We start from the raw sequence: 24,178 nt of genomic DNA, 5'->3' as shown, positions 1-24,178 counted from the left end.
ATTACAGTAGTTTCAGGCACACAGCCTAGTGTGATTCAACAATTATGTACATTATGAAATGCTCACCACAGTAAGTGGAGTCACCATCTGTCGCCATACGACGTTATGATAATCTTTTTTTTTTAATGTATTTATTCATGAGAGAGACACAGAGAGAGGCAGAGACACAAGGCAGAGGCAGAAGCAGGCTCCCTGCGAGGAGCCTGATGTGGGACTCGATCCCAGAACCCCAGGATCACAATCTGAGCCAAAGGCAGACGTTCAACCACTGAGCCACTCAGGAGTCCCTCCGACAATCTTATGGAGTATGTTCCCTTTGCTTTACTTTTCATCCCCATGACTTACTTATTTTATAACTAGTGGTTTGTATCTTTTGATCCCCTTCACTTATCTGGCCTATCACCCCATCCTCCTCCCCTCTGACAAGCTTCTGTGCCTTCCTGGTCCTCTCCTCTGCTCACCTGTCACCTGTTGACCTGTGTGTCTCCTGCTGCCTGAGAAATCCTTGAGACAGGGACAAAATATTTTCCTTCCTGCATCTCCAGAGCAGAGCCGGCGCCCGGGCCCTGAAGGCAGAGGCAGAGGCTGTACTATGGAGAAGACAGAACTGGGAGCTCGGTGACCCTCCACAACTCTGAGCAGAAGTGGCCTCTCCTGGGAAGACCCCAGAGCACTGACTTACATAGGACCATGGGGAGTGCAGCCGGGGACTTCTGCTTCTCTGCTTTTCCAGCCACCCACACTACAATAAGAAAGCCGTCATCAGGGATGCACAGGCTGGAAAGGTGGTTAATTAAGTCTCAGGCTTTAGAATCACAGATGATGGTGCAAATCCTTCCTTGCTGGTTATTTGCTGTGTGATCTTGGTTATGTTACATACACTTCAAGCCTCAGTGTCCTCATCTATAGAATGAGGTCGTGATAGTTCATGCCCCCCAAATGGTCGATGTGAAGAGCAAATAAATATGAATATCAAGTGCTCAGAATTATGCCTGGCATAAGCACTCAAAAAATGTTTGTCATTTTGTGTTATTCTATAGATACTGTTTTTTTTTTCCTCTTCCAAATTACTACTTAAATTCTAGTTAGTTAACATATAGTGTAATATTGGTTTCAGGAGCAGAATTCAGTGATTCATCACTTACGTACAACTCATCACAACCAGTGCTCATCACAAGTGCTCTCCCTAATGCCCACCCCCCACCTCCCTCCCTCCATCACCCTTCAGCTTCTTGTCTGTCATTAAGGGTCTTTTATGGTTTGCTTTCCTTCTCTTTTTTTCCTCTTCCCACGCATTCATCTGTTTTGTTTCCTAAATTCCACATGTGAGTGGTATCCTACGTTATTTGTCTTTCTCTGCTTGGCTTATTTCGCTTAGCATAATATACTCTAGCTCCCTGCAGATCATTGCAAATAGCAAAATTTCATTCTTGTTGATGGCTAAGTAATATTCCTGTGTGTGTGTGTGTGTGTGTGTGTGTGTGTGTGTGTGTACCACACCTTCTTTATCCATTCATCCATCAATGGACATTTGGACTGTCTCCATAGTTTGGAGCTACTATAAACATCAGGGTGTATGTACCCCTTCAAATCTGTATTTTTGTATCCTTTGGGTAAATTCCTAGTAGTGAAATTGCTGGGTCACAGGGCAGTTCTATTTTTAACTTTCTGAGGAACCTCCATACTGCTTTCCAGAGTGGCTGCACCAGTTTGCATTCCCACCAACAGTATCAGAGGGTTTCCAATTCAGTGGATACTCTTAAGGAGTGCCCAGCTGGCTCAGTCCGGAAAGCATGTGATTCTTGATCTTGGGGTTATGAGTTTGAGCCCCACATTAGGTGTAGAGATTACTTAAATAAATAAACTTAAAAAATATTCTTGAGCTTTTACCACTGGGCTGCTAGGCAGGGAAAAGCAATATTATTACTAGAGTGAACAATATGGACAAGGAGGCTGGTGCCCTCATGAGCATTTATGGCTCCTCTTTCATGGTCTTAGGATGAGAGATGGCTAGATGGCTGGCTCATATTTATGTGGGACACTGCACAGGTCATTAGTCCTGCCCCATGGCACTATGAAGGGAGCAGAGACTGATTATAGTGGGAAATCATTCTGTGGTGATGAGGGTGGCCCTTCAAGCTCTGGTCAATGGTCTGTCCCCTCAGCTTTTGCTTGGCTTCAGCCTAAGCAGGGCTGGGTGTGGGAGCAGGGGTGCCCAGGACCAGCCAAGATATGGAGCATGGACATAGGTTTCAGCGTGACTTGTCTATGTGCACTTGGGTCAAATAAGGAAATGAAATTCTGACTTCTTTCTGGTTGGCAACACGGTGGGAACTTTTCCAGAGCCCTTGTGTGTCAGGGCCCTTATCTTTGGAGCATTTGGTCTGCTCCACCCTGCAGGCTGTGCTCTGTGGATTGTTTACTGAGCACCCCTCCCAGAACCTCGAAAGAGAAAAGAAGCCAGAGCTCTGGATTCAGGGTCTGCATGTTCCAGAACTGTGGGGCAGGAGGGCCCTGTGGCCTATCTAGAATGCGGAAGAAGGAACTGTTTCTGCTTCCAAAGAGGGAAGGCTCCCCCACCCAGATCTGGCCCCAGCCCCTCCCCACCCATGGGCCATGCTTGGCATCTGCCCTGAAGCTGTGGTTTGGGGGAAACCAATGTTATGGGAACAACTCCTGGCTCAGGCTAATGTCACTCTAGCCCGGAGGCAGATTCAGGGTGGGTGGCTTGGTCTCGGAATCTTATTTTGCTCGGAAAGGAAGAGGAATCAGTTACAGGGTAGGGCACCTAACCGCTTATAGCTGATGGGGCAGACTGTCTGCAGAAGCGAGACACAGGTGGACAAGGATTCCAGTTTTGTGCCAAAGTTACCTTCCTCCTCGGCCCTTAGGTCTGTCTCTGACCTATTGTGGGGAATCAGGGTTCACTATTGTCCACGGCTTATGCTAAAGATCTAACCCCCAAGAGAGTGGCTGCAAGGGTCCCCCAGCTCTGGAACCCCAAGTCACCAGAAGCCAGAGGATTACATCATGATCATTATCATTCCTTCTTGGGAATAAACGTACCCTCCACCTTTTGACTGGCTTGGTGATGAGGTCCCCATGGGGAGATCACCTGGAGGTGCTTCTCAGATTCAGGGAGTCCACCTGATGCTCCCAGCCTAGCTGGGCCCTGCTGACCTCTTCCCAAATCTGGCGTTCCCATCCCCCACTTTAAGATCTGTTCCCCCTCCCCAGCTGCCCTTCCAGGGTTACTACCTCCAGCCAGCCGGCCCCTGCAGGTTCTGTCCCCACTGCACATGGCCCTATCTGTTTCTATGAATTGTCTCTTCCAAAGTGCCATCTGGAGGGAAAGAGTATGAACAATTCAAGGGCCCTGGAGAAGGGACATGGATGTTGTGACCCCAAATCTGGGATTGCTCGGAAACATACAAATACAAACATCCATTTATGGCGGGGCTGCTATTAGGTTGTACAAGCCACCCCCGTTTAAACCCAGTTTACGGAGATCCCTGGGTGGCTCAGTGGTTTAGCGCCTGCCTTCAGCCCAGGGCATGATCCTGGATCGAGTTCCGCACGGGGCTTCCTGCGTGGAGCCTGCTTCTCCCTCTGCCTGTGTCTCTGCCTCTCTCTCTGTCTCCCATGAGTAAATAAATAAATCTTTAAAAATTTTTAAAAAAATAAACCCATTTTACACATGGGGATCCCAGATCGTCCCAGGCCCCCAGCTGGTCCCACAACCCTGTAGGGAGCAGAGCTTTATGAAATAGCTCATGGGATGCCTGGGTGGTTCAGTAGTTGAACATCTGTCTTCGGCTCAGGTCATGATCCCGGGGTCCTGGGATGGAGTGTGGCATCAGGCTCCACACAGGGAGCCTGTTTCTCTCTCTGTCTATGTCTCTGCTTCTCTCTGTGTCTCTCATGAATAAATAAATAAAATCTAAAAATGAAAGAAAAGAGAAAAGAAAAAGAAAGAAAGAAAGAAAGAAAGAAAGAAAGAAAGAAAGAAAGAAAGCAAGCCAGCTTGGTAACTTTAATGACAGCAGCAGCTTCTCCACGTGGGGCGTGACAAGGGTGTGCACAAGCTCCAGTCTAGTCGCACGTGGGTCTGCCCCTCCTGTCTCCCTCTGGATTTCCTCAGGACCCCCGGCCTCGATGATATCTGCAGCTTTCCTACACTGGAGTTTCTTCCTCCAGCTCCCCTGTCCCGATCTTGACCCCCATAAGATGTCTGGTTACCCTTGCCCTTCCCACAAGTTTGTCATGCTAACATGCAGCTGGGGGTCTCCCAGTGGCCAGGGGCCTGTGGCAGGGTGACTGCAGGGCCCTCGGCCACCTTGTCCCTTGGCACGGCTGGCTGGGGCTTCTCATCCTAATCAAGGGCTGCGTTTTAATTTATGCAAATGGGGGAGGGATGGTGGCAGGGAGTCCCAGACATCCATCACCCCATTTCCCGGCACCAGTCATTCATCAGCGGGGCCTTAAAGATAATACACTTTTTGTTTAAGGCAATTACTTAATCTTGACAAACTCGTGTGTTAAGCAGCGCTATTAGTGGGGCCCATCATTAATCAGTATAAAACCAGGTGGGTGCTTTTTCTGAACTGCAATCGCTCTTGGGGACCCAGGGTGGGCCCTTTGCCATTCTGACTGCCCTAATTACACAGGCGGCATGCTAACAACGAGCATCCTGCATGTGCTGTGGGGGCGCTGAGCCACGGGCGGGGAAGGGGCCCATTTTTAACGCCAGTCAGCACGTTTTCCAAGCCAGGCAGAATGATCCATGGGGGTTATTAGCAGGCACCAGAAGCACAGCTGGGGAAAACAGATAACCCCCTCCCGCGGGTCCCTCCCGACTTGCCTCCAACTTTACAGATCCCTGGGCAGCACTTAAAAGCTGCTGCGTGAAATACCCCTTCTGTTTGGGGGGGGGGGGGTTGCACTCATTTTTGGAAGGGTTGTGAACAAAGTAAGTGGAAATACCCAGTCCAGCCATATGTCTCCTGGAGTTTGTTGGCTCCGGGACCCCTCCTTACCTGTCCCATGTGCTCCTTCCTCATCCTCCCTCCTGAGGCTCCTGTCCCAGGCTGCCTTGCGGGGGGCACTGGCCACCCAGGACAAGGCCCTGGCTGCCTCCTTGGCTTCCTATCCTACCTTCATCATCCTAGAAGAGCCCTCACTGCCCTGTCCCACCTGTAGGAACGTGTCTGGAATCCCATGGATGGCTGGGAGGCCCGGCTATGACACTGATTAGCTACAGGACTGCCTCTGGCCAGTTCCCTGAACTTCTGTGCCTCGGTTTCCTCATCTGCAAAATGGGGATCATCTACATCATCATAAAACATCCCTCATTAGGAGCTATGAGGATTAAATCACATGCCCAGGAGAGCTCCAGCGTGTGGGAAGGTGAATGCCTTAGCTGTTAGAACCACTTCTGTTTTCAGTGTCTCAGGAGGGTCCCAACAGCTGAGCTGGAGACTCTTTGTACGTCTGTCTGCTACTACTGCCATCATACTACTCCGTTTGCTGCTACTCTGTGCACTAGGACTTTCCTAGGTCCTAAGCTAGTTTATGCAGAATGCAGGCAGCTGCTGGTCACCCCCAATATCCACAAGATCTCTTTTCCAGCAGTGAGAAGATTCACCCATTTATGCATTCACTCACTCGGCACGTATTCCTCACTCCCATGGTCTCAGGCAATGGACTCTGGCTTTGAGGAAGTGATGCAGAGGGCATATCTCCTGCCTGATTTGGAGAAGGGGCAGAAGAAGAGTCCAGGAAGCCTCACAGACTAGGCCAAGGCCAGTGTGATGAGAAGGGGAGGGGAGGGACTGGCCGGGGAGCGGCTTTCAGGCAGGGTGAGCGCTGGCAATGGGCTGGCAGGTGTGGCAGTGGGCCTGGAGCTTTCTGGGGCTGTGATCCCATGCCTTCCACCTAATTCTGGAGGATCAGGAGAGTGCTACGGGTGAGGCTGGGCTTTGCACTCCATTCTGCAGGCCACGGAGGGCCTGGGGGCTGCCTGTCAAGCAGTTGTATCTGTCCTTTGGGTCTCCGTTGCTGGGGTGGACCTGGACCCACAGAACAGGGCCACTGCCCACAGCACCTTGCCTGGGACAAATGGGCCAGGCTGCCCTTTGGTTTGAGGAAGGGCAGCTCTGGTTTCTCCAGCCCCGAGACACATGGTGTGTGGGAGTTTGCCCCTAGATTTTAAACCCTGTTTATTTTAAAGGAAGTAGACTCCATCTGCTTTTAATTCACACACTTAGCTCATCAAAATATTGTTTTGCAAGAGGTTTTTTTGATGTCCAGGAAGCCTTTGGAGTTTCTCTCTCTCTCTCTCTCTCTGTCTCTCCTTACAGTCTTACTCTAGGAAACAAGATTCTGAGCCTGCTCAGGGCCAGCAAGGTAGCTCATGAGACCATGTTTTCTGCACCTCAGATTCTCTTCCAGTGTAATAGGGAGAATAGGCTTTTCCCAGGGGTTCTGTGGACTATCCCCTAGTCTTGCCAGGTGGATCTCCAATGTCCCCAGTTAAGGGAACTGCTGTTTCCAGCAGCAGCAATGGGCAGCCATGGGCTGGAGTGTGGGGAGAGGTGGAGGGGATGGCTCTGCTGGAACCTACTCTTGAGTCAGCTGAGTCCAGAATTGCCTGGAGCCAGTGCTGCCCAGGGAGCCAGGCTTCTGGAAGCCTTACACAGCTTGGCCTGTGCTTCCCCAGGGCCCTGCTCTGCCTGACAGCATGCATGCACTTTGCTTCCTGGGAGACTCTCTCTTATTGGTCAGAAGGTCTTAGGAGTCCGCACACCCACTGCCTTGTTCGAAGACACTTGCCCAAGCCTGTGGGGAAGGCAGTGGGCAGTGATCCAGGGCAGAACTCAGAGTGGTGCTGCTGCCTCGCTCTGTTCTGCCCTGATGGGTCAAAGGCATGGAAGGATGGCCCTGGGAGCCCTTGTCAGTTAGATGGAAGGAAGGAAGGAAGGAAGGAAGGAAGGAAGGAAGGAAGGAAGGAAGGAGGGAGGGAGGGAGGGAGGGAGGGAGGGAGGGAAGGAAGGAAGGAAGGAAGGAAGGAAGGAAGGAAGGAAGGAAGGAATTAATTTATTAATTGGTTATTTAAGTGACCAAATAGAAGTTTTGCAGGGAGATAAGACTCAGAAGGGAGGAAAGGCTTTTAGAAAGACGCTCTTCCCCATATTTTAAATATCAATAAGACTTTTATTAACCTATATTATAATTCTATATAAACAGTCAAAGTTTAACCATGATAAGGCAGCCAGTAGCCCACTGGGCACTTCAAATGTAGCTGCCTCGAATTGAGATGTGCTACAAATGTAAACTACACAACTAATTTTGAAGAATCAATACCAAAAAAAGGAATATCAAACATCTTGTTAATAATTTTATATTGGTCATATGTTGACAGGTTAATATTTTTGATAATATTTTTTAAAGATTTTATTTATTCATTATATATATATATATATATATAGAGAGAGAGAGAGAGAGAGAGATAGAGAGAGAGAGAGAGAGAGAGAGAGAGAGAGGCAGAGACACAGGCAGAGGGAGAAGCAGGCTCCATGCACCGGGAGCCCGACGTGGGACTCGATCCGGGGTCTCCAGGATCACGCCCTGGGCCAAAGGCCGGCACCAAACCGCTGAGCCACCCAGGGATCCCCTATTTTTGATATTTTGATGTAATTTTGATATTTTTTATATCCTCACCCCCCAAGTGAGTCAACAAAATTGGATTATTAAAAATATTAGCTGTATATTTTCAGGTGGTTTTTGTTTGTTTGTTTGTTTTATGTAGCTACTAGAAAATGTAAACTAACCTATGTGCCCTGCAGGGTATGTCTACTGGCCAGAGCTGCATCTGACATGTGGCCACTTAGAGAAGAAATCCGTGGTAGCAATTGTCTTAAAGAAAAGAACCCTTTTGAGTAACATATACCCATTGGGACCATATTGACAAGGGGCTCCCGAGAAGTGGTCCTTAAGAGACTTGTTTCAGCGAAGAAACGAAAAGCATTTTGTAATTAGCTGTCGAATACAGAGAAGGAAGTAAGCGTAGCCCACGTGCTCGGAGGTGCTTGACCGCTCTGTTCACTGCAGATTGTGCTGCACAGTTTCAAATTTCATGAACTGGTTTTGGCCAGAGCACTCAGAAGTGTCTTAGCCAGCCCGGGAAAAGTGTCACCCGTGCCTGATGGAGACTGAGTGTCGAAGTCCCTTGAGAGCCATAACAGAGTGACCACAGGCTCTCTTGGTGCTCTTGGGGGGATGAGAAGCAGCACCGAAGCAAGAACTCTGTAGGAAAGGGACCAGATGCTGGTGAAGGAAGCAAAGAGGCAGGTGACACTGTGGGGACCCTTGTGGGATAGGCAGAGGAGAGGTGCAGACCCCCTCCTGAAAGCCTAAATGGCCATCCCCGCCCCCATGAAAAATGGGCTTTTTAGACAGTGACAGGACAGCATGGGAACTGCCGGCTAGTGGCTGCTGGTGCAAGCTGGCAGGTGATTCTCTAAAGAGTGACAAGATAGGAGGATGTCATGCAGGTAATCCTGAGCAGTGTTGGGTCTGCACTGGAATGCTGACACCCATCCTGGGGCACAGGCACCAGCTCACAGGTCACTCAGTCCCCCAACCCCTGGGGGAGCTTTCAGCACTGTGTCTTAGAGGTTTTCAAGGAAGACCTTCAGAGCCGTGGTCTTTTGGGCCTCAAATCTAATACAGATTTTAGGGTCTTACTACTTCCTTTGGAACAGATTCCATGACAAGGACAGTTTTCAAACTTAATCAGGCTTAACCTTCTCTGAGGTCTCTTTTGGTTCAAAGATTCTCTAGTGTAGGACCCCACTTGTGTACCCCAACAGGTGCACAATCCATCCCATCCCCTGCGATGGCAGAGGTCACCCCTGGGACGCTCTGCAGCACCCCTAACCTTCAGCCCCTTATTGCAGGGGTGGGAGGTCCATGGAGATGGCCTCGCGGGCACCACTGGGGGTGGTCCATGCTCTGTACCTGTGTTATTCTATTCTGCCTCATAGCCTCCCTCGGTTGGCGGTCTTGTCACTACCTTCTTCGTACAGATAAAGAAACTGAGGCACATGAAGTCTAAGTGAATCTGTGATGGGACCTGGATTGTTCACCGTGTCAACTGCAGCCTCTGGTTCGGCTTCCATCCGGCTCATGTGGCCTGTTCTCCCCACCTTACCACCATCATCCGGGGTGTCTCAGTCAGCACTAGTGGCTCTAGTAACACCATAGACCAGAGGGCTTATACCTCAGACTTCCCAGTCTCCAGATCTGCGGGAAGTCTGAGGTCATGGCGCCAGCACATTCCGTGTCTGGTGACAGTCCCCCTTCCTGGTTGGTAGACAGCCATCTTCTTGCTGTGAGGCCTGAGGGACTCAGGGTCCCTTTTATAAGGGTACTGATCCTATTCATGAGGGCTCCACCCTCCTGACCTCATCACCTCCCACAGGCCCCACCTCCAAACCATCACATCGGGCATTAGGATTTCAACCTACGAATTTGAGGGGTAGGTACATAAGCATTCAGTCTGTAGCAGAGGGGGACAGACCCCAGGACCACCGAGGCTCCCACACCAGGAGGGCCACGTTTGGTCAGGCACTCTGCAGGCCCTTGGAGCGTGCGCTTCTCCCTGCACGCCTGCCCATCCCGTCCTGAAGAGCGACCTCCGAGCACTGCCCTGCATGGGGTGGCTGGCCCTGGCCCTGGCCCAGGGCTTTCCCTCTTGCCAGCAGCTATTTTGTCATATTTTGTCAAGCAACACCTTCTTGGAAAGGCCAGCCCGCAGCTCCGGGGTGGGCGGTGTACACTGGTGGGTCCGGCCCAGGCCCTGATCCTGAGCTCTGTGTGGGGGCAGGACTGACTGCATGAGCCCGGGGCCTCAGCCTGCCTGCCGGACACCAGCCAGCTAGTGGTGTTGGAATTTCCTGTCTCATTTTAACTCCCCCCACCGCCTCCCCCCAAGTGAGACAGAAATGCTTTTTAATTGCATGCTGTGGAGTGCCATTCAGGATATTATTATTCTTATTAAGTGCTTCCTGTGGGGTGGTGCCTGGGCATCAGGAGGAGGCTCCGGAGGCAGCCTGTCCCGAGGCTTATTATTGGGAATAATAATGCCATTTGCATAAATCCCGGAAGTGGACTTGCCTGGCTGCTGGGAATGAGGCTTTCCTGGACTCTTCTGCATTTTCTTGCCTCCTAGCTCTGATGCTTTGGCCGCTACTTCGTTCCCGCTGGGAGAGGACTTGGCCATCTGAGTCCACACGTCTGAAGGGTTGGCCTTTGAAACTGTCCAAGTTTCCAAGTGAACTGAGGCCACCCCAGGCGGAGGGAGGAACACACGTGTGCCATCTCCCGGGGCTTCTCCCAGTCCTGGCGTGCACCTTTGCCTCATCCCTCATGATGCTAAACCCTCTGCCACAGCTACTGGTAAATGGGATGGCGTGGCAGTGCCCAGGATCTGACCATCACACCCAGGGATGTCTCAGTCATCAGTCGTGTTGCCCTTCTCCAGATGTGGACATTCCCCAGCTAGTACAATGCATAGCAGGCATGAATAGGAGAAATAATCTCCTCTTCCTTCCCGGTGCCAGTGGGAACTCTGGAAGGATGGAAAAGTTAAGATAGGCCAGGTAAAGTGTGGCCCCTGAGAAGCTGTGTGAACCTCACCTGGGCACTTGTTGTAGATGTAGAGTCTTAGGCCCTCCCAGCACTGAAGCCAGAGCTCTGAGGATGGCGCCCAGCGTGGTACTAGAACAAACCCTACAAGTGATTCTTGGTTCTGAGAAGCACTAATGTTGGTACCCAGTAGGTGTTCCACAGTGTGCCTCTTGTTATCTGTGGCACGTCATAGAATCTCCAGGAGGACCCTGGAAGGAGGTGTGGCTAATCCTGTAATGCAGGAGAGGTCGCGTGGTTTGACTGCGCACAACTCTGTGCCCTGGTACAATTGAGTCCTCTGGCCACATTGCCTCTGAGCCTACACTGCCCACACTGCCCACACTACCTCTGAGCCTAAAGAATCCATCGTTCTCCCCCTTCCTTCCAGCTCTCCCCGTCTTGGCTGCTAGGGCCCAGCTCCAAAACTGCCTCTTCCAGGGAGGCTTCCTGGCTGCTCTGGGTGCCACAGAAATCCCCCTTCCCTGACCATTCCGGCAGCCTATGCACGTGGAGCCTGCTGAATCACATGGGATCCAGCTCTCCAGCTTTGCAGAGTGCCCCTGGTGCACTCCCTATGGGCAGGAATGTGCTTCTTGTTCTCTGGGGCCTCAGAGCACTCAAGCAAGGGCGTTCCTACAGTGACTCTGTGAGGGAAGCCTTGGTGGGCTGGTGGGCCCAGAGAGTGAGCTCCATCCTTTGGGCTGTGTAGGCCAGGGATTGAGAACACTGCCCTGGGTGGTGGGCAGCTGGTCCCTATGGATTCTGGAGAAGGCTAAAGAGCTAGACCCTCTGGGGCCTGAAGCCAGTGCAGGTCAAGGCCATGTCGCAGGGGCCATGCGTCTGAACTGCATCATGTCCCTAGGCCAGGCCTGTGTAGCTAAGAGGATTGTCCCATCTCTTCTTTGGAGCTGATGCTATCATTCCTGGTATCTTCTGGGAAGTCCCTAGCTCCAGAATCCCTGAGAAGTGGGATCCTGGGAGAGCCCAAGATCTCCACAAGAAAGGGAGAGAATATAGAGTCCTGTCCTGTAGGATTTGCAATGAGCCCAGCTTCAAATGGCTAAAACATAGACTGTAACCATGCAGGCAACTAGCTAGCATCCAGCATCTGCTGAAGGGCCTGCTAATCTTCCGGCGCCATTTGCACAGAAAATAAGGGTGCCAATCACTGTCCCTTCCTTGCATGATCAACATTTTTCATTTTGTACAGCATGCACCTTCCTTCTCCAAAGATACAGGCGTCTCTTGCTGCCTGGGTCCTTCCGTTAAAGGGAAAGTGACCTGGTAAGTCATCTGCATTTGAGTATGAATTTGTTTCCATGACTTTCCCAAGGTCTGTTTGCTTTTAAGAAAACTAATGAAACTTCTGCACTGGGGTTATTACTTGATGCAAGGAATTATAAGGGAAGGGAATGTGATCCATTAGTCTTTAACAGGGAATCCCAAGCAGAGCCTCCCAGACTGCAAGAGAAATTGGAGGCCAAAGGAGCCCTTTCCTGGTCCAGAGCATGCCCAACTGGAATGCCCCCATTTCAGCTTATTAGAGGCAGCCTGGAGACCATCAGAGTGTCTGTGATGCAGCCTACAGTGCTGCATCAGCCAGGATGGCAGCCCTGGGGCACAGGCCAACTGCCCAAGGAGGGTATGGGGATCCACACCCTGCCTCCCAGGGCCCCAGGGACCACACCGATACACATTTCTGTCTCATCGTAACCCCGACCGGTGTTGTACTAGGACCAGGCCTGCTTCCGGAGACACCTGCCGGCACCTCCCCTCGGCCAGTGCCGGGCAGCGCAGCTCTTCTTACAGAAACCCTTCGCTTCCCTGGTCCCAGGCCCAGAGCATACCGGCCCACGTGCTCCCACCTAACAGCCCCTGTGGTCTTAATGGAAATGGCCAGGGGAAATGGAGACCGTGCTAATCTCTAGGGAGTGGACAGCCCAGAGGGCCGGGTGTCCCTAACACGTCCGGTCTGTTCTGGAGGACAGCTACTTTCACCCCCCACCCAGCCCCTCCGGCTCCAGGCCAGCCTCCCCAGGCCTCTCTGAGCTCAGTCCTCAGGGCAGCACCCCCTTGTTGTAGCAACACATGACTTCATTCGAGGAGAATCCTCTGGCTGCTGACGCAGCTGCCCGGTCATGTTTCGATGACCCAATTTTCCCGATCCTGTGTCTGAACCCTCTGCTGACCCCGCCCCGTCCTCTCTGGCAGAAATTCACCGGAGTCGTTATTAATGGGACATTAACTAGACCCAAGCTTCCGGAGGAGGGTCCTCCCTGCCCCCTTTGCTTAGGCCAAGGACACTGCCAAGGCCAGTGAACGGTCATCCCTGGGACCACCAGACAAGGAGCACTTGGCTTTTAAACCTTAGGCAGAGAGATTCTGAGTTTAAAAATCAAAATCATGGCACCACCATCCTCAGCTTCCCAGACTAGTCGTCTTTCTGTGTAGGATCAAAAACAAATGTGCATTTTCTTCAGAGGGACGGTGGCAATCCATAGAAAATGCCCAGTTTAGAGTTTCTTCCTCAGAAACTTAAAAAGAGAGCCATTTCTTTGAAATGACATATGGGATGTGTGTGTGTGTGTGTGTGTGTGTGTGTGTGTGTGTGTTCCCCCCTTGCCGGAAGGACATGATTTAGTTTGGATTCTTTTTTTACTTAAAAAAAAAAAAAAAAAAAGAGCCCACAATGAAAACAATGTGTGGAAGGATCTCATTCAACATGTCACTTGAAGGCAGCTCTTGTTCTTTGTGTATATCTTCGTGTTCCTTGGGTGCTGCTGGCCTCTCGACAGAGGGATTTCCCACCGGGGTCCAAAGGAGAATTCCTCCTCCTGCAGCCTGGCGGAGGGGCTCTGAGCAAAGCGTTCATTTCTGAATGAGGGCTGCGGGGGTGGGGGGAGACAGGCCATGCTGGTCTGAAAGGGGTACTGAGACCTCAGATGGGCCAGATCAACCTTCATCCCTTGGATGGCCTGGGATGCACAGTTTGCCCCAGAGATAGCTGACGGGGGCACGGGTGACAACCAGGGGCTGGTGGGCTGGGCATATCCAGAAGGTCGCTGGTCCCTAGTAGTGAGTTGTATGGATAGGGCCACAGTGATGAAGCAGTGCCTGTACCCCAAGCTCCTATGCCCTGCCCAGGGATCCCTTTTAAGCCCTCAACGTGTCACGGGCTGGGACAAGCATAGCTCTTTCTCCTGGGATCAGGTGACCTTTCACAAACAGCAGGACTGTCCTGTAGGGAGGAACTGAAAGCCCATCTGATCCCCATTGTACAGGGATGCCTGGGTGGCTCAGTGGTTGAGCATCTGCCTTCAGCTCAGCTTGTGATCTCTGGGATCGAGTCCTGCATCAGGCTCCTCACAGGGAGCCTGCTTCTCCCTCTGCCTCTGCCTCTGCCTCTGCCTCTCACTCAGTGTTTCTCATGAATAAATAAATAAATAAAATTTTTTAAAAAATTCCCATTGTACAAATGGGTAACATAATGCTCTGAGAGGAGACATGGTTTCCCCAGTGTCCGTGGCCTGACCCCCAGTCCTGATTTAAGAGAAAGCTACTCCCTCTAGTAACTTCCACAGCCTACACCCCAGAATGGGGGAGGTGGGGTGCAGCCTCAGCTGTAGCAGGACTCTGTGGGTGGCTATGTGTTATGCCTCTTCCCAGAAGCCCCAGGCTCCTCCTTCCCCAATACACACGTGTACACACACACACACACACACACACACACACACACACACACCATTCATACACAGCAGCGGGCTTCAGCCTTGGTCTCACCTCCATTTCATGTCCTCCTGGTAAACTACCATGAGCACTTCATTCCTGCAGATTTTATAGCTCATGAGACCTGCATGAAGTTGCATTAACCCTGAGAAAAGCACTCCTAGCTAGCTAGTGAGGATGAGGGGAAGGTCTGGGCTCTGAGGGCATTAGGGGACTGCCTTCCACTTCTGCAGGTGGCAAGATGAGCGAGGAAAGGACCACACTTGGGTGCTGGGGGACAGCCAGTGGGAGGTCTGGGGTGAGCACAGCCTGGGATGCAGCGAAGAGCTAGGAACTGATATCTGCAAAGCACTGAGAACAGGGCCCAGTGCTGCATGAGCGTTTGTTAAGTATAATACATAGGGTGGGACCAGAAGGACCCCAGGGATTGACCTTGCTCCCAGGGACTGCTCTGAGCATTCGTTTTGGCTGGGCAGAGGGAAAATCCCTGACCAGCTCTCTTGGGCCTCGGATTCTCCCCTAGTTTCTGTTGTTTTTCAGCTTTGTGACTTTGGACTGAAATCACCCATAGCCTCCATTTCCTCATCTGTGAAATGGGCACAGTAACACCTCCCCTGGCTGCCTCATGGGGCTTTTGGGTATGCAGGAAAACATTCAGATACATACAAACTATTTTTATTTTATTAACAATACTATAATCTGATATGCGTGGCCACATTAAAAAAACAACAACCCTCAAAAGGCCCTTTCTTGAACATCTGGGGAGCTGGACATGGCTTCCCTGCCAAGTCCTATGGGGGTTCAGGGAAGGCCAGCTCGACTCCCAATACATAAGCAGGCCAGTGCTGACCCTCCTCCCTCTGAAGGTTGGCAGGGAGCTGGGAGCAACTTGTCCCACATGGCACAGCTGGGAAAATTCTATTCACAGTAGAATAGGGACTGTGGGCCTCCAAATATTAGTGATAATTGTCATCTACAGTAGTAATATTTATGGAGTGTTTTTTCTATGCATAGAAAGCACCCCCGCTGCAGGAGTCTTTTATCTGCAGATTAACCACAATGGTGACTCAGAGAAGGAAAGAAGCTTGCTCACTGTCATGTGGCTGGTGAGCAGCAGGTTTGATCTCGGGGTCTCTGACCCCCAGGGGCCCCCTGGGCATCCTGTCATTGCCACCAGAGTCATACCGGCCTTACCCGTCAGGGGACACGGGCGGGACTAAGGGGATGGGTGGTCAGTCATTCCAGCAATCTCCCACTTCAGAAGTGAGGGCCCGACCAGAGGGATGGGACAGCGTGACTGCTGTCATGTCTGATGGCCAGGTCCCCCAGGAGCCCAAGATCTGTGGAGTCTATTTGGCAAATTGATTCAGTCAGGGTAAGAAGATTTGCTGTTTTCATTCTCATACCTGTGGAAGGTGCCAGTATTGAGGAATTATGAAGATGAATTTGAGTATGTAAAAATTCAGGTTAAAATTTCAGAGGGAAAGTTTTCTTTTAAGGATTCATGGTGTTCAGGGTACCTGGCTGATTCAGTCAGTGGAGTGTGCAACTCTTGATCTTGAGGTTGTGAATTTGAGCTCCATGTTGGGTGTAGAGATCACTTAAAAATGAAAAAAAAAATTTTTTTTTTTAAGAGAGAGTATATGCAAGTGGGGGGTGGGGAGGGGTAGAGAGAGAATCTTAAGCAGGCTCCGTGCCCAGTGCAGAGCCTGATGCGGGGCTGGATCTCAGAACCCTAAGATCAGTACCTGAGCCAAAATCAAGAGTTGGATGCCTAACCAACTGAGCCACTCAGGCACCAAATTAAAAAAAAAAAAAATTAAAAAAAAATTTCACAATGTTCTACCCAAGTGTCTGTTGATGAGTCGCTGGATAATCAGATGTGGTATATCCATGTAGTGGGATATCATTCAGCCCTAAAAAGGAACTTCTGACACATGCTACACTAGATGAACCTTGAAGAAGTCATGCTAAGTGACATAAGCTATGTGGATAAGGACCAACCCCACACGATTCCACTCATGAAGTATGTAGAATAGATTCATGGAAACAGAAAGGCGAGTGGTGGCTGCCAGGAGATGGGGGAGATGGGGGAGTGGAGAGTTAGTGTTTAATGGGGACAGAGTCTCAGCTGGGAAAGATGGGAAAGTTCTGGAAATGGATGGTGGTTGTCCACCAATCTGAATGCATTAATGCCATGGAGCCATACATTTAAAAATGATTCAAAATGGTAAATTTTATGTTACACATATTTTACCACAATAAAAAAAAAATTATTAGTGCTACTAGGACGGTCCCAGGATCTTTCGCAAGGAAACCGTTAGCAGGATTGTGTGTGTATGTTCACTGCAGAAGGCTGGGCAGTCAGCTGACCTGTACGCGTGTAAAACAAACCCATCCTCGGCTCTTGCAGGGACTCTGCGATTCAGTCTACGCGCACACCCGCTGGCCCGTGGCCTTCAGCCTGAGTGCGAGTTGACTGAGAAATCTCCACTTCTTAGCCCTTTCCCCAGTCTAACTACTTTTTAAAGAGGCTTGTTTTCCTAAAGCCTATCATTATGTTTGCCTCCAGGGACCCAGGAATTTTTTTTTTTTTTTTAAATAAGCAAAGAGCATCCTACAATTATCATGATGATTTGTTGAGGGCAGGCCAAGTGCAGACGGGAGGCTGACATGACTCTGAAAGCAAGGCTCACGTGCTGGCGTCTGCGTCTCGGAGGCACCCACCAGCTCACGTGGGATTGGCAAATCATATGAAGAGCTGGAGAATTAACGGCCCCACATAGGTGCCCGCTGTCCGCCGCCACCTGGACGATGGGACAGGTGCCTGGGTGGGATCGCCCCCGCCCCCGCCCCCCCCCTCCCCACCAGGCTGGCCGCAGTCAGGAGCGGGCCCTGGCCTCGCAGATGGTTCTAGGTAAATATTTCCAGCCAGGGTGACTGCAGCATCCGGATGCTGTAACCCGGGGCTGCTCCAGCCACACGCAGCCGAGGCCGAGATGGGCAGCAGCCTGCCGGCTCTGTCAGGCCTGATTTGCGGCTGAGCCTGTAATCTCCCCGAGTTCAAAGAGCGCTTAGCTGCTTGTCTTTGTCAAGAGCGCGGTTGGGGATCTTTTATGTGAAAGATGTTGGATTCTCGGGCTGACTTTGATTATTTATTCATCCCCCTCCATGGGTGTGTGATAGCCAGGGCACCGCGGAGCCCCCTGTCCTGGCTACTCTTGCTCTGAAATTCATTGAGCTTTAAAGCCCTTTGAAAATTGCTTTTTGAGGGAGGGGAAAAGTTTTTGAAGGCCTGTTTCTCTCTCCCATTCCACAGTGCCGCAGCACCTTTTGCCACCGCTCCATGCTCCCTTCCCGATTGACATGAGACACCAGGAGGGAAGGTACCATTATGAGCCCCACTCTGTCCACAGCGTGCACGGGTAAGTTCTGCCCTTTGCCCGCCGCCCGGGCCTATAGTTACCTGCCACAGGTCGGGGTGGGGGGAGGCCGGCAGCCTCGGCCACCTGTCCTGCCTCTGTGTGTCTTTCTGGAGTTTCCGACCTGCACTGTCCTAAGCCGACAGTCACCTTCGCCATCAGGAGTGCACTGACCCAGGACCCTGCCTGAGTGTGTTGATGGGACGTGAACACTCAGCTCCCTCTGGTTTACCTGAGAAGGAAGCCCTGCTGGGCTGGCACATCGCAGCTGCCAAGGCTGCGGGCTGTCCCTGGGTATCCATAGCACCTTGAGGCTCTGTTTGCACCCATGCAGTGGGATTCCCTTCAGGTCAAAGGTCCTATATAAGTACGGTGACCTTAGGGGCGTTTGGGTGGCTCAAACGGTTAAGCATCTGCCTTGACCTAGGGTCATGATCTCCAGGTACTGGGATGGAGCCCCGGGTCGGGATGCCTACTTAGCGAGGAATCTGCTTCTCCTCCCTCAGCCCCTCCCCCGGCTCGTGCTCCTTCCTCCTTGCTCGCTCCATCTCAAATAAATAAATAAAATCTTCAAAAGAATAACTATGGCGACCTTAGTTATACGTTCTTACAGTACTGTAATTCATAGCACCCTTTTTATGTGTCCTGGTTTAAACACTATGCTATAGAGACACCCTGCTGCTGAGGACAAGCTCAGCATTACACTTTGGGACCTCCTCCCCGTGCCCTGCTTTGAGGCTCCCAGGTAGAAGGGGCGTGTCCAGTGCCATCTCACTAAACCTAATCCTGTCTCTCTTTATTCCCACCTGAGCCCTCGAAGCCTGCAGCCAATGTCACTTTTCTTGGTCACCACGACTCAAAGACAGCCCCACTCTACCCCATCCATTCTGCTTCCAGAGGGGAGGCCGAAACCTTTTCCCTACCCCCGCATCCCTGCCGCTCCCCACACCTGCCTTGGAGGGAGCCTACTGCAAAGGAGCAGGTGGCCCATGGACCCACCATCTCATCCGTCCACACCAAGATGCTGGTCACACACAGCCCTGCCACAGATTCCTATGCCTCCGCTCCTGCTGCCCACCTGCCTGGAATGCACCCTCCCCATGGGACACTGGGACCCCCCACATGAGTGGGCGCCCTTCCCCAGAATGATCTGTTTTCCCCCCTGCTCCCCAGCAGGCTCTGAGCTTCCTTCTCATTGCTGCCTTGCTGACAGCTGATACATAATAGGTCCACGATCAGTGTTTGCTTAGTGAGAGCACTGTCTGCGCGTCCCACCCATTGGAGACAGCCCATACTTCCTGCCTCTCCCAGCTCCTGTCTGAACGAAGTCAGTAAATTCTTACTGAGCACTCCCTGTGCTCAAAGCAAGCCCTGGGCCTGATCAGCAGGCCAGGGGCTGAGAAGGTCCCAGCCCTCAGGCAGCTCCTGTGTCTGCGCACCCATCACTGCCTCCCCACGGCAGAGCAAATTGGGGACCTTCCGTTTCTTTTTTAAAAAGCATCTTTCGCTTTGAAATAGTTGCAGACATGGGAAAACAATTGCAAAAATAGTACAAAGATTTCCATGATTCCCTCCACTAGGCTCCCCGGGGTTCATATCCTAAGTGACTAAAGACTGATAGAGTATCATTAAACTAACTTGTAAATCTTGTCCAAAGTTTCCTCAGCTGCCCCAATAAATGTCTTTTTTTTTTTCCGTGTTTGGGATGCAGTCTTTGCCATTTAGTGGTCAAACCTCCTTCAACCTGAGATGTAGTGGCTTAGTTTCTCTTTTACAACCTGGACCCTCTTGAAGGCCAGTACAAAATGTCCAGTTGTCCTCAACTAGGGACACTTGCCTGAATTTGCCTCAGATTAAATGCAGAATAAGCATTTGGGAGAATAATACCCTAAAAATTGTGTGTGCCCTCCCTAGTGTGTTGCATCAGGAGGCACATGATGGCAATAGTTCTCGTTCCTGGAGATGTTCATTTTTCTCATCACTAGAGGTCACTTAGTTAAGGTGAAGTCTGCTGGGTCTCTCCACTTTAAAGATGGTCTCTCTGTAATTAGTAAGTTCCTGGTTGGGGCTGACATTTGATAATATGGAAATATCCTGTGTCTTATCCTATTTTCACCTACTAACTTTAACATCCATCGTCGGTTCTCGACAGAAATCCTAATTATTAGTATTGTTCAAATAGTGATTTTCTTTAAAATTTTTATTTATTTATTCATGAGAGACACAGAGAGAGGCAGAGACACAGGCAGAGGAAGAAGCAGGTTTCCTGTGGGGAGCCCAATGCGGGACTTGATCCCGGGACCCCAAGATCATGCCATGAGCCAAAGGCAGTTGCTCAACCACCGAGCCACCCAAGCATCCCTAAATAGTGATTTTTATTTCTATCACAGCTTCCACATTTTTTGCCTGGGATTCTCCTGTAAGGAATAGTCTCTTCTCCCTCATTTCTTTCTTTCTTTGATCATTTATTTATACCAAATAAATGCATGGCTAGTCGTGTTATCCTGAGTTATACTCTGTCATTGTCACTATTTCCGTGTGGTTGAAATGGTCCCACATGTGGGCAATTGGGAGTCCCTTCAAGTTGTCTCCCCCAGGTCCTTTCAGATGTTGTAAACTTCACATTTCATGTCAGTGCATGTGGCTGGTTCTCCCTTGACTAGGGCCTGCTGCTGCAGGCACCCTGTGCCCGCCTGGCAGGTGATGGGGCCCTTTCAGCCTTCTGCCCATCCCTGGGCCCCTGCGGCTGTAGGTGCTGAGACCACAGCTCTGGCAGCTATCTTTGGGGGTGGGGGGCGGTGCACATGTTTGGAGCTAGTTGGTCCCCCAAAATCCCTTACTTGGTGGCATCTGAGCATTGAAGGAGAATCACGGAGCTGAGTTCCCATTTGGGAGGGGGTTGGAAGTGCTGACTTCCTGCTCTTGAGAAATGTTGGGCTGGCTCAGTGACACAGACCCTGGGCACAGCAGACCCACAGGGAAGCGCCCCCTGCAAGGGGCCAGGTGCTGTTCGGAGATGTGCATGGTGCTGGTCATTCCCTGAGGGCATGATCCACATAGGATGACATCACTGTGAGGTGACTTTCTTGGCTCAGGTGTCCCCACATGCTAGAGACCTCAACAGAGCTATGAGTAGACCCCACCATTGATGACTTACCATTTCTCCTAATAATCCCGACCTACTGACCAGACTCTGTTGTACATACTTCACTCATCTCCCCTAACCCTCTCACAACCCTGTGAGGTGGACTTTTTGTATCATTCCATTTTACAGGAGGAGGAACTGAGGCAGCAAGGAGACATGAAATACTAACCAGCAGGGTTGCCTACTTACAGAGTGGGAGGGTTAGAAATCCAGTTACAGCCTTCTGAGCCCAGGCCTCTCTCTTGGGAGCACATGGATGACCACCGGTCCCCTGGGAACCTGTTAGGAATGTGGATTCTGAGGCCCTTGGCCCCACTGATGAGTCTGAAATACTGGGATGGGACTTGTATTTGGTGTTTAACATGCCCCCCCAGGGATAGGCCCGGGCACTGGATAGGGAGCCCTCTGTGCCATCCCCGCCTTGGGCTGATAGAGAGCTAGGAGGCCATCCCTGAGTCTTCTCCAGGCTTTGCCATTCACCAGCTCTGGGTTGGATACAAGTCATGTCCCCTCTCTGGGCCTGCTTCCTTCCGGGCCAGCGAGGGGTGAGAGCACCCAGAGAAGTAGAAAGTCTTAATGGCAAGCAGCAGAGGTCTGGCCAGGCCAGTGGGCCTGTGGAAGTGACCTTGTCACTCACTGGCCCGGATGGCTCTTAAAATAGACTCGATACCTGAAGGGGGTGTATCAGTCTCCTGTTGCTGCTGCAACAATTACTCAGAGGCTTAAAAGAATACTCAGTGTCTCTCAGACAGTTCTGGAGGGCAGAAGTCTGAAGTAATGAAGGAAGCCAAGGTGTTGGCAGGGCTGGTTCCTTCTGGAGACTCCAGCAGAGACTCTGTTTCTGTGACTTGCCTAGTTCCTAGAGGCCACCTGTGTTCCTCAGGCGGGGACTCTTGCCTCTTGTCACATTGCCTTCTTCTCCCCTGCTCTGTCCTCACATCCTTCTTCCTCTTCTGTAATACTTCTCTCCCTCTGCCTCTCTTCCAAAGACACCTGCAATGGCTTTTTGAGGGCCCACCCAGATAATTGAAGTGAATCTTCCTTTCTCAGGATCCTTAACTCCATCACATCTGCAAGGCCCCTTTGCCCTAGAAGGTTACAGTCACGGATTCCAGGGATTAGGGCATGGACATCTCTGGGGCTTATGTGGGATCACTGAGCCCCAGTGGCCAGTGTGGCATCACCCAGTAGAATACAATAAAGGGTGTTAACAGCATGTGCAGGGCCTCCGAGGAGGCTGGGCTCTACACAGGAGGCTGGTGTGCAATATTAGGTTCGCCTTCCTGATGGCCTTGTGAGCATAGATGCTGAGCTCCGAGAGGTGCACCAACTTGCCCGTGTCATCCCTGCAAGGGAGACATGCTGGCCTCCCCTCCCCAGCCAGGGAGGGGCTCTCCTGGTTGACACCCCAGTGATGGGCAGCAGCACTGTATTCCCAGAGCACCCTGCTGGGGTGGGGTCCAGGGGCTCCCCACTAGCCTCAGGGCGGTTGGTCCCCACCCAGCCACGGAGGGACACAGCGAGTGCTTCGGGGAAGGCCTGGTGCTCTGGAAAGTCCACCCCTTCACCCTTTCCCACTGGTGCCTCAGGTGGGAGAGGACGAGGCCTACAAGGAAAAAATGGCCCCAGTAGCTCCAGCTTCTGTGATTAATGCGGTTGGAGGCTGGTGCAGCGCCGGATCCATCAAGCCTCTGCTGTAGCCCACGCCTCCTCTGCGGCGCCAAATGTGTCTAATTACACGAACATTTGCGCAGCAAATGAAGTGCGGTGTCGTCTCTTGTCAGCCTCAGTGGGGGCCTCCGCCTCCTGCTCCGTGCCAGGGCCGCTGCCCCTTGGCTCTCGGGGAGCTCGCAGCCCTGGCATCGGGCGCCTTGTGCCCACCACGCGTGCTGCTCACCCTCCCATCAGGGCCACAGGAGTGCTCTGTCACCAGCCCTGCCCGGCTCCCTGGCCGTGGCCCCCAGGGCTGAACTCCCCAGCCTTGGGAGAGCTTACCAACCTGAATGATGAACCTCAGTTTTGTCATCTGTAGTAGGGCGCAGTGTTAGAACCTACCCCATCTACTGGGTTATTGTAAGAGTTCGAGGGGTTATGTAAGTAGAACTAGTCAGAACAATTTGGAAACATTCAGTTGCTATTTGCATTTGCTTACGGGGTGGAGGGAGTGTCACTGCAGGCCCAGAGACGGCCATGTGGCCGAGGCAGGCCGTGGCATGACCTTCAAAGAGGATTCTCTTGGTGGCAGAAGAAGATGGAAAACAGGACCGAAGGAGCACCATTGGGGATGGAGAGAGGAGGGGTTTTTTTTGTCCCAATTGAAGAATCTGGACTTTATCTTGGCAACCAGGAACAAAAGGGAGTGGTCAGATTTATTTCCAGGGCACCTGTAGGAGCAGTTAGGGGATGGATTGGGGTTGGGGGACACAGCAAAGGGGCCTGCCAGAGCTGTCACCATGTCTCAGTGTCCAGGCTGACGACCTTCCATCCTCACAGGCCACTACACAGGGAAGAGTGGGGCATGGGGTTCAGCGTGTGGAAACCCAGCCAGCATGCGGATGGCGTCTTCATAGATGCCTCTGCTCCATCCCAACAGAGCCACCTTTCCCCATCCCCTGGCGATAATAAACCCGCAACAGGATTTGCCTAGCTCGCTAATGCTCAGGTGGTTCTAGAAGAGTAAACGGCACCGCCCTTGGACTCCTGGGCAGCATTTCTGATCTGTGTAAGCCACAGTGATGGGGAGATACATGGTAGAGGGGTTGTTCTTGTTGGTCAGGTGGGGTTCTCCCACCTTCCTCACGGGGATACGATCCTGAGAGTCCAAGAGTCCCTTCTCAAGGGCGAGAAGAAAAGGCCAGCCAGTGGACGGGGGTAAGCACTCCCTGCAGACGTTCCGTAGCCTTTTGACTGCTGGTGGCAAAGGGGACCTCTTGGGATCCCCTGCTGCCCCCTGCCCCTTGGAAACAAGCTTCCCGGTATTGTGGGGACAGATTGAGGCATGGCATGGCAGGGGCCCTAGCTGGAGCTCTCTGTTTGCCCCGAGCAGGAATGAGGGCTGCCCTGAACCAGGATCAACCCATGTCCCTTCGGGGAAAGTAGAAGCTCCTGTCCAGGAGGCTGGGGTCGACCTTTGACTCCCCATGTTACTTACAGAGTCCTTCTCATCCCAGCCCTGCCCTGGGGCTTCAGAGAGGAC

General features: G+C 51.7%; 1 protein-coding gene across 1 annotated transcript in view; it reads left to right on the top strand.

Annotated features, from left to right (window-relative positions):
• Positions 1-24,178, top strand: part of GLI2 (GLI family zinc finger 2) — a 254,346-nt gene that overhangs the window by 175,852 nt on the left and 54,316 nt on the right. Inside the window, exon 3 of the mRNA XM_025429002.3 lies at positions 17,735-17,840. Coding sequence (XP_025284787.3) covers positions 17,735-17,840 — 106 coding nt within the window. The remainder of the gene's footprint in view (positions 1-17,734; positions 17,841-24,178) is intronic.

This window comes from Canis lupus, chromosome 19 (genome assembly GCF_003254725.2).
Source record: "Canis lupus dingo isolate Sandy chromosome 19, ASM325472v2, whole genome shotgun sequence".
NCBI classification, from domain to species: Eukaryota; Metazoa; Chordata; class Mammalia; order Carnivora; family Canidae; genus Canis; species Canis lupus.
The sequence above is the reverse complement of the archived record's forward strand: the minus strand, read 5'-3'. Positions and strand labels throughout refer to the sequence as shown.